General features: G+C 30.3%; 2 protein-coding genes across 3 annotated transcripts in view; one reads left to right on the forward strand and one right to left on the reverse strand.

Annotated features, from left to right (window-relative positions):
• Positions 1 to 4,916, reverse strand: part of LOC105625037 (probable tRNA(His) guanylyltransferase) — a 6,506-nt gene extending 1,590 nt beyond the window's left edge. The window contains exons 1-3 of one of the 2 annotated variants that reach the window (XM_012206379.1): positions 4,761 to 4,784; positions 4,305 to 4,647; positions 2,362 to 2,606 (exon numbers count right to left, since the gene is read on the reverse strand). In XM_012206379.1, the coding sequence (XP_012061769.1) occupies positions 2,362 to 2,606; positions 4,305 to 4,647; positions 4,761 to 4,784 (612 nt within the window). Of the gene's footprint in view, positions 1 to 2,361; positions 2,607 to 4,304 lie in introns of both variants that reach the window. The other variant, XM_012206380.1, reaches the window with a different exon arrangement.
• A 3,871-nt stretch (positions 4,917 to 8,787) lies between these two features.
• LOC105625038 (branched-chain-amino-acid aminotransferase, cytosolic) overlaps positions 8,788 to 11,374 on the forward strand; it is a 17,193-nt gene continuing 14,606 nt past the window's right edge. Inside the window, exon 1 of the mRNA XM_012206381.1 lies at positions 8,788 to 8,808. Within this exon, the coding sequence (XP_012061771.1) occupies positions 8,788 to 8,808 (21 nt within the window). The remainder of the gene's footprint in view (positions 8,809 to 11,374) is intronic.

Genomic DNA, 11,374 nt, shown 5'->3' on the forward strand with positions numbered 1-11,374 from the left:
CACACAAAAACTAATTAACGGACGCGTGCGTTTCGTAGATAATGAAATACTCAAATAGTTCTACTTATTGTAAAAAAAANAAAAAAAAAAAAAAATCATGGTTTTCTAACCGTTTCCTTAATAAACTTTCCTTAAAGAACAAGCGCGATTCGAGAAATTCGAGGTTCTTCAAGGAAAGTTTATTAAGGAAACGAATTTTAAAAAATTTATAATTCGAAGACGAAGCCACATGTTAATAAATGCCGCGATACATATTATGTTTTTTGATTTCAAGAATCATAAAAAAAATTGATATCGAAAAACTTGAACACTTCTAGGATTCTCCTTGTAAGTAAACATTTTCACATTTTCACATTTTCCTTTATCTCAAGAAATACCTTGAACCTCAGTGATTCGAATAAGGAATGAAAAGCAGTAGTACTAAGCTATATTCTCAGATAGCAAATTTCTATATGAAAAAGTTAGCGCTCCGATGAAAAAAAAAAAAAATATTTGGAAAGAAACGATGACTGTTCCAGAAATGCGAATTCTTTCACTAGCAAATTTTGTGGAACATTCTAAGACGAAAAGTCGAAAAAATATCAAGGATATAATACTTTCCATTATTAAACGATTAAAATTCGCCAATTGTAGCGTCTGAAATTTGAGCTCTCAGGCATGATACATTGCGCGCGCGGTTGCGAAGATGTCCTTGTATAAGAAATTTAGAGGAAATAAGCAGCAGAGAAGCTATCAGCGTCAGGGCTGTGTGGCTTGATAGAATGGAACTAATATGAAGGAGACTCAATTCGAATCCCGAAGCGCCCTTATGTTTGATATGAGTCACTTATTTTTTACACTTGTACAGTGAGTCACAAAAAGCGACACTTTTTCAATGGCTTTCGAAACTCAGCTTACTCGTAAAACGATTGAACATAAATGAGAGAGAGAGTGAGATTCAGGAGTAAGAATCAATCGCTGAAACCCAGGCTGCATTTCGAAATCTAGCGAAAAAAGTGTTGCAACTTTCTGTGACTTGCTTTTAAATATTGACATAATAGTGCGCTTACTACAAATCGAAATTCATATTTTAAATTCATATTTATGATATTATAAGTTAAGTTGTGCTTTAAAATATTGATGATTATTGTAGAGTTTTTTTACATTGATAATTTTATAAAAAAGATTGAATATATCAAATACCGGGAAAATAGGAAAAAATTCGAAAAAAGTGTTAGTATGCAAATGTTAGTCCAATGTATTTTAATGTATTTATATACAAGTTGTCGACACATTGTATCAGTACAGCAATTGTAATTGCGATACAATATCAAAAGATGGGAAAAATGGTGTTAATTTTGTAGAATACACTTTCAATACTCATAGAATTAAGCATACTATTCTTTCAGATATGAAAGAGTTTTCGATTTTTTTGAATATTTTATTTAAAGAAATAAATAGCTAAAAAAAGGTATTCTTTCCGCAACTGTTTGGGGAATCGTTTTATTTCTACAATTTCTTATACATTTTTCTTCATGGAAACTGAAAATTATCATAACAATGACACTCAAGGAAAAATTAGTATGTTGAAATGAAATTAATAAAAAATCCTTATTCATATATTAATAATTTAAAAACTAATAGTTTTCGTAACAATGTGAATAAGGATTTTATTAACTTTGTTTCCATTTTTTCATAAGCGCAGCATCTTTATAATTATAATTTTCGGTTTTTAAAAAATGTATAATAAGGAAATGTAGACATAAAACGATTCCTGAACGATCGCGAACGAACGAAAAAAGTGTATCTTCCTTTATTCCTTTATTTACATGAAATATTCACACAAGTCGAAAAATATTTTATTTTTAAAAGAATGGTATTCAATTTGATAAATTTAAAAAAATGTATATACATTTTTAAAAATATAATTTATGCAATTACACCATTTTTCTTATCTTCTGATCTTGTATTGGAATTGCTGAACAGATAATGTGTCGACTTATTATATATAAATACGTTAAAATTGGACTAAAATTTATGACTTTTTTCGGATTTTTTACTGTTTTACCGATTTTACATATTCAATCTTTTTTATAAATATCAATATAAGAAAACTCTACATAATCATTCCTATTTTAAAGCTCTGTTACTTACAATACCTTCAACAACATCTTAAAACTTTTCATTTTATGTTTCACAGAATCTGCCAATGAAAGGATTCACACTCTTTTTGGGATACCCTAGTATAGAAAAGTAAAGCATATATATATATACAGATCAATAATAATTTTATTTTAGTTATTTTTTTTAACAGTAATTGGCTCTTTGAAATATGCCTTATATTGATTTTAAAATCCTGAATCTGTTATTATTTATGTTTACCTGATTCGGAGTTAATTTTCCTTTCAAAATAAGATTCCAAAAACAAGTGTTATATAAGTTATTGATGTGTACATCAGCCTGTCGCCAAGCTAGATAATCTCTTAAATTCTTGTCTGTTGGATATAATATAACACGAGCATCAAATGACGGTGGATAATACAATTCTTTGCCTCTGAAGAAACGTGGCCAGTGATAAACATATGCCGAAGCAAATAATGAATTCACATTAGACATCAATTTTGACGCTGAAACAAACATACAAAAAAAAATGTCATCGATAAGACATCTTGGATAATGCTAATATCGGCGATATTGTAACTTTCAAGCCTTATAACTCGAAAAGTACTTAATAAAAATAAACTTTATTATAATGTTTTGAAAAGCTCTTGACATCAGTTATTAGATTCTAGAATGAAAAATAGTGTTCCATTTTAAAAAAATCGATGTGATCTTGACCTGACCTTGGCGTCGTCAGCTTCAAGCTCAATAGCAACTCATAGCATCAGTAAATAGATTTTTTGAAATCCAATTTATCTGAAATAGTTTTTCCTAAAATGCTATGCTTAGTTTTCGAGATATTTTGCCATCTTGGTACTCTTTACACATCCTGTATATTTAAAGTTCGAGTCAAATATTTTAATAGCTGTGGAACACTAAAAAAGTGATAAAACAAAACCAAGATCACTTTAAGTTAAGATAAAAATACAAGAAAGTTACATCGATTCAACGCTACGACGATTTAAGGATCAAATAAAGGTGGTAATAGATTTAAAAAGTTAAAACAAATTTAATTTGAATATACATTAAATTTTGAATGAAGCGCTTAAAAATAGCACAATTATTGATGACATAGATATTGCTATCGAGCTAGGCTTCTCGAACACAAGAAAAAGAAAATGTACCAGGATTCAATCTCAAAAACATGGATAAGAAGAGTTAAAGTCACGTAATAACATTGTGTCTGAAAAAAATAACAAATTTTACCGATAACAAAAATCTTTATTATCGAAAGTATATTTGCAAAATAAATGCGATACATTTATTGAAAATGTAATATATTACATTGATCGACGGGAAGAAGAAAATAATATAATTTGAATCAGAGTATTCCAGTTAGAATTATATACTCTCTCTATACCTCTTGATCTAATCATATCTCACAAAAAGATGGAATATATAGTATAGTATAATCAATGTTAGCAACGATGCACAGGTATATCTTCATATAGAAATAATATCGCAGCTATGAGCCCTTTGTTTTAGTTATTTGATTTATTAAAATAACAAAAGCGTTATTTTATTTTAATAAAAAAAAGTTAAAATCTTAAAAGAAATATTTCTCAACTCATGCGTGTAAGTAAAGTTATTCATGGCTTTTAATTGCATGACTAATTACTATTCCTATCTGTTATTATCTCTATATCTTTCCTTCTGTTTCTATTGAAGTCTATCAAGGTGGTTTCAATGCTTCATCTAGTACTATGGTTGCATTTGATTTGAGTGCTCATGCCATACTTGTGGCTTATGCAACTGTTCTAATTTCTTTCCATCATATGTAATAAATGATACAGATAAAAAAGACAGAATGAAACTTACACACACAGTATATGAGCACTCAAAACAATCGCAGCTAATGTTGATGACATAATAATGATTCAATCATAGAATAGTAAACAAGTATTTTATTTAAAACACTTAAAAATTAGTTAATATTGTAAATATTTATAATATTTAATAGGCTAAAATAATGCAGTACGAAATATAATTAAAAAACTCGAAAATTAATTGCTAGCATCATCGAGATACAAATTTTAAAATAAAAAATAATTACATAATTAACGTAAGTAACAGTAAAGAATAAAACATCTGTAATTGTACATAGGCAAAAATTCTGTGATTCTATATCAGACAAATCTCACATTGTCAAAGCACATGATGAATACCTCTGCGTTTGTAAAGCTGTGTATCTTTCCGGAACACAAACGAATATTCGTCGCTTTGACCAAAACCCAATATGATCTCTTTAAAATCCTCCATAACAATAATAGCAGCATGATTCATTAACTCGAGAGCAGCCACATCATTCGGTTTGACAAACTGGTGCATATCACAAAATCTCGAGAAATTCCTGCCATCTATTCTAATCACAATCCAGCAATTTGGCAAGCAGTTGTCGTCCCTTTCAAATTCTTTCACATATTCGAACTTGCTCTTAGCCATTATCGTTAGGCATAAATAGCGGCGCGTGACCACTTGTTTAGCCCGAATAATCCTTGAGAGAATGCTCTTCATTCAATTGTGCGTATTCATTCAGTTTGGCACACACAATCACAAAAATTGATTAAAAAATATACCAATCAATGCATTTTCAGTAAACTCAAGAATCCTATATTCTTCGCTGATCTTGATGAGATTAGGCTCATTCGACGCGTCATTTTCGCGCGAAATAAACGAATCTAACAGAAAAAAGCATTGCTTTGTCCCGTGGATTAAGATAGTAATTGTTAAACTTGACGACCACGTCTCAGGTTAGGAAATGTATTACAGATCAAAATTGACAAAAAAAACTGTCAGACTACTGTCTGCGAGATAAATATGCGTTTGCGCATGTCTAATGGGTGCATTCAGTATTACAACTGCTTACTAAGCGCTCAGTGAGCTTTTGCCTTTGATTGGTATATTCCGTTAGATTTAAAAATATAGAACCAAACAAATACAAGAGCTAAGTGAGCGGTCATAGTATTGAATACACTCATTGACTCTATCAGCCTATCACGGAGTTGATTCGCGGTACGATCGATGCTACAAATGCTTTACAGTAATTTTTGATTGATCAATTTGTAAAATTTTTTTTTCCAATTGGTCAATCAAACGCTTTAAAGCATCTGTAGTGAGACTTTGATAACCGCAGCCTCGGTTAGGATGAAATATGAGTCCGACCAATGATATCTCCACTCTCATTGGCTAGGAAAAAATATAGCGCGACCAATCTTTCTCTATTCCAAATCGTTTTTAGCATCGTGTGATTTCACCCCAAGAGTCATCATCACATTTACGTAAATCACATTTTACGTGCGTCTTCATAGGAAAAATGCGATTGGATAATTTTCTTTATTCATACGTTTATGCAACTATGCAAGTTTATGTGAATATATCTTAAGCCATAAGAAATTGACCATTCACAGTCATTGAATATAAAAAAAATAATCGATTACGACCGGTATTCATATGATTTCTGCACACTGGATGCGGAAACGCTTGCCGCGCGGCAAAATGTGACGTAGTAGCCAATAAGCTTACAGCTCTTAATATGTTCATTAGTTATCTTATTTTGTCGTACAACAAGCGTTTCTACGTCCAATATGCAGAAGCTCTATATATATATATCGGTTATTATTTTATATACAATAGTCGGTTCTTATTTTAAGATCGTCTTAAATAATGTCTTAAGTCGCTAATACGGCCCTTCGATTCATAACATCTTAAAGCTAAGATGGTCTTAAATATAAGATCCGACTACCACGGACTCTATAATAGATTTTTAAGCCTTAAGCCATAAGGAATGAACGAATCACAATCAATTTTTTTCTTCACATTTAACTGTAGTTGGTCAATTTTTCAATTTCTTACGGTTAAAGGCTTAAAACACCTAGTTGTAGATTCGGACCTACGAATACCAACCTACGACTGGTTAATTTCTTATGACTTATGATTTGCAGTCTATTATGTAATGTGGGGTCTACAATAGAAGTCGTAGCGGTCATAGTCTTAAGTCGTAGAAAATTAATCAATCTCAGTCGAGAAGAATACTCGATTATGATTGGTTTCTACGACTTAACATTGACACTTAGGACCGGTTGTTCCATCTTTTGATAAATTTTATCTGTGAGATAAATCTGGTAATCCGTACATGAGATTGGATAATCTTGCTACTTATCCAACAAGTAAAATTTACCAAAATGGAACAACTGGCCCTTAATCAGGATTGCGAAACAACAAGAACCCAGAATATAATATATTTAACCGAGAACTAAAAGAAATCCATAAGAAATATGCAGAGTCCTTTTCTTTTGCCAGAGGATATACGTCTTATACAATACATATCATTGATGTGAGACAGAACGTTTTTCTTTGGTAAACAACAAGAATGTAATGATTCATTGTGTTATGTTACACTGTGTCCTTGCTAAAAAAATGTGTCTCTTGTTGAACTAATAAAGAAATAAAGAAATAAACGTTCCATTTAAATGGAACTTTTTCTTACTATTTTTCTTATTTTTTTTTAAATTATATTTTTTTATTATTATATTTTTTTATTACAATTCTTTTTTCTGCGTTTAGAGTATCCATATATTATAAACGCATTTAAATAGAAACGTAGCACTTCAATCGATGCGCTATTGCATTATTACATATAAACAATGCTGTTACGTTGCGAAAGGAGAGATTCGCAAATCGGCGTACCACAAATAAGTATACAATGTCACTAAATGTAAATTGCTTAACCTTAGACCGCGCGGAGACTGATATACCGGCTTTTAACGATTAAAGTGAATTTTATTGGATTGTTATTCTTTATAGTACTTTAATATCTCATACCAATTATTGACCTAGTTTCCATCGAGAAGTTTAAACCGGATCAGAGTGTAAGAAGCAACTACAGTCGAGCATCCCCCCAACGTCAGGGGGAATGTGTCCTGTAACAGGAGAATACTCGACTGTAATTGGTTTTTACATCCTAATCCGGTTTAAACCCTCGGTGAAAACTGGACCATTGATATCGAAATTTCCTGTTTGTAGCGTAGGAGAAGAGAGGGGGAGGGGGGAGGAAAACTAATTTTGAGTCTCCCCCCCATAGCTAAGGGTCATATTCACGTCACAATAGAGTCACGAATATAATCAGGAAGAAAATATGATGTCATTGCAATGTGAGATGTGAGATTGTTATAACAAAATAACATATGTTGCAAAGCAGATATTCGCACATATATCACATCATGACATTGCTGTGATATATCACATTTATGATAAAGCGGACATTCGCACGTACGTCACTATGATTGTTGTGACGTAACTAAAACATTATTTGCTTGGGGTCTAATTGTAACAAACAATTTTTAGCAGTCGCAATTTTTTTTCCTATTCCATAAAAGGATAAGTTTTTCTTTTACAATTCCTTCATTGCTTAATTTGTATTCATATACAATTGACATTTATTACGATGTAAATTAATGTCCATATAGCGTCTTTTATAACATCCAAAATTTTGATATAATACTTTTGTGACTTGCCGGTCCTCAAGCATTATAATATCATTTTTCTTGTAAACCTCTCACGAGTCGCAGTAAAAATCAAATATTACGTCTTTCGTACGTAGAGCCACGCCTCCAATCAATATTTATGACGGTTGTATATTTTTGAGAATCGAATGAGCGTTCTTGTAAATAACAATGCGCGTGTTGCTTCTCTCTCTACACTTATCAGACGCGGAGGGAACGTGTGCGATTATCAACATGTTTTTAACGCCTTGGTCGCGCGAGCAAACATGTATGCAGTATGCTTTGACGCAATTTTCCTCCCCTTTCTCAAATGATCATGCGATGCCGGCGTTATTTTGACATCTCCTTCTTATACACATAAAATTATCAACGTTTACTCCTTTCCATCTCCTTCTCTCGTCATTATATTATCATTTGACACAAGCGATTCGATTGGGAAGAAAAGGAGGGACTTTGGTACGTAGAAGTCATGTTTCTGTCTCTTTCTCTCTGTTTATTCTCTCTCTCTCTCTCTCTCCCTCCATGTTTGTCATTTTCTCGTTCTTTCCCCCTTATTCTTTGCTGATAAATAAAATATCAACTGACGTTTAATTCGAGCATGCTGTATTCGTGATTAGGCGACCGAATCAGTAATTAGTGAACGAGTGAGCGAGCGAGCGAGTGAACGAACGAACGAACGAACAAACGAACGAACGAAAGAACGAAAGTTTCACCTAAATAAATACGCTCGTTTTTTTCATATTCAACAATTGTTCTGCCTCCGTCATCGTCCGAGTTAGTAGGCCATTTAATTTGAGATATTGAAAACGGGCTCTCTGCTTTTCCAAAATTCTTTCTACATTTATTATTGTCTGTGGATGAGATATACATTGCAATCAATTATAATACTTGACGTGAACGATATTATCGTCCATTTAATGTTTACTTTGTTTCTTCAACTTGAAATTGAATGACATTCGACAAATCCTGCGGGAAAAGGAAAGAGTAAAAAGAAGTACAAGAAGCGAAGCGACGGTAGTATTCATTCAGTATTCACGTAGAATGAACTGCGCGGATACTCGAAGCAGCGAGAACAAACTGTTACAATCGTGTGTTCTTTATTGAGATCTTTCTTTTTTTCTGTCTCTTCATCAAGTAAATATTCAATATGGTTTACCTACGACGCAAGGTAAGTAATTTACTTTTACGATTGCGTATTCGTTCCTCAGTCAAGCACTAAACTACCATCAAAGTTATTCGGGAAATTGAAAATCCAGTCAACAATTTTATGCATTATTTCGATTATGAGAAAGTCGATAAATTCTCAAAGATGAAACAGAAGTGGTGCCTTTTATCTTCTTCCAACGATTTTATCCTTTTACTCTGTTCTTTAGTTTGTTTTTGTTCGAAATCAATTGATAAATGTAGTTTATCAACTGTTCATCAATAGAAATTCACTATAACCGCATTGATGGGCATATATTTTGAACGTGAAAAGACTGAACTATGGATAATTGCGTGCATTTAAATATTAAATACAAACCAAAAATTAAAACAAATATTTAAAACATATTTTTAAGGAGAAATTTAAAATAAATATAAGTTTCACGAATAAAAATATTAATATAATTGTTTTCATTCAGATATATAAATAGTAATTTATTTATTTCTTTAAGGGGACATTCTTGCTTTTAATACAACTTTATATAACCATTTTTTAGGAATTATTCTTTTTTTATTATAATGTAACAATCATAATTGAAATGTATATATAATATATAATTGAAATTTGTTACATTTATTCTTTGATGTTTGAATGTTCTTTATATAAATTTTTTCAGACACTATAAACAATTTTCTGCCTTAAGATTTGTTAGACATTTGTTGTAAGATATAATATAAAAAGTACAGGACACATATTTTATTCGCAATATACAAATCAAAAGGCGAACTTAAAATATCAAACTGAACAGATAATTATTTGCGTCGTATAATCAGTTAGAAATTTTTGCATCTGAAGTAACTAATTGCAATGTAGATACGGTAGTTAAATATCAAAAAGATAAGCAAGCATATTGCATTTAAAATATAGTAACCATGGTTAAATTTTATATCACGAAACGAAATTCAATATCACGCGTAAAGACAAGACGATCGTTTACCATAAAATTAAATATGATGTTTATATAATATTGGATTGTCCGGAAAGTTCGATATTGAAACGCAGAAAATTTAAATTTTAGTATACATTTATTAAATTATATAGATTAGACGGCACTTTCCGGACAACCCAATATATTGAAACATTTTAATGTATTATATCATATGAAGTCAGCTAACAATTCCGAACAGCAAAAATCGTTGCACAAAAGGAACCGCAAAAGCATATATATAAAAGCTGCTGGAATATTATATTTTTAATTTATTTTATAAATACTTATAAGTAAATAAAAGATCGTTTACTTTTATGTATAAAACATATAAACATTAAAATATTTAAAGCACAGATAGAATATATATATATATATATAAATTATAAACAAAATTGTACTTTGGATCTAAAATCTTAAATTTTAATTAATTAAAATTATTTATTGAAAATTATGGAAAATTATTTATTGAAAATTGAACTTTGTTAAAAATCCTAATAAAAATCGTGCAACACTCAATGCAACATTCTTGTAAACCATACAAACAATCGAGATTATCTTAGCTAATTACAGGGTCATCCAACAAAAATTATGCAAAGTTGTCCAGATGTATTGTATTATTCGAAACATATCCATGAACTCGACCTAACGTTGACATGTGCCATTTTGAGATGTAGGCAATTTAGTGTGATGTGTCATATGAAGCGATACAATATTGAATCACACGTGAAAATTATTCAAACATTTTATGAAAATTCGTAGAATGTGATTAGAATCACATTCCGAAAACTTTGTGATTATTTTGGCCAGAAAATTGAGATTGAGATTGCTGAGCCGATAATGTATCAAAATGACAAAAATTTCACCGAGCATAAGAAGAGTCAGACTTTGTAAGAAGAATCGAAGTAGTTATTTGGCCGATATTCAAATAATTTTGCTATCGTCTACTAAAGATTAAAGAATCGTCTATTAAAGAAATATTTAATTTTTTTTATTACGATTAAAGATATTGTCTACTAAAGAAATATTTTGTAGAATAAAAAAGGATTTTGCTGAAAATTATATGTTTTATTTAAAAAAAAGTTTGTATAACTCTTGTTGGATAAGCATATACATTTTAATACAATCTAATTTTTTGGTACAAACAGTTAAAGACAATACTAAGGTTTTTTAAATATGTCTTAATGCTATAAAAGTTGTATTCTATTAGTTATGTCAAAAATTATCTTTTTCGTTACGAGATTGGTAGTGCTGTAACTAACTTAGTTGTGTTCCGTAATGGATTAGCTGATACTGCAATTTTTATTTGTATTTTCCAAGATAGTGGCGTTTTTTTTACTCACGTTTTAATATAATAGTTTATAGTTAATTATTTACCATACACATATACATATATATTATTTATTAAAATATTTTATAATACAAATAATTTTGACTTTAGAAATTTAGAAGATTAGTTAAATAAATTCCAAAGAAATATAAAAGCTGTAAGTTTTTATTATTTATGTTAATGAATTACATTAAATGTTTTATTGCGCATTGGTGCATAATAATAAAATTTATTATATTTTAAAGTATGGTATATAATATATATAGTATATATAT

This window comes from Atta cephalotes (genome assembly GCF_000143395.1).
Source record: "Atta cephalotes unplaced genomic scaffold scaffold00105, whole genome shotgun sequence".
NCBI classification, from domain to species: Eukaryota; Metazoa; Arthropoda; class Insecta; order Hymenoptera; family Formicidae; genus Atta; species Atta cephalotes.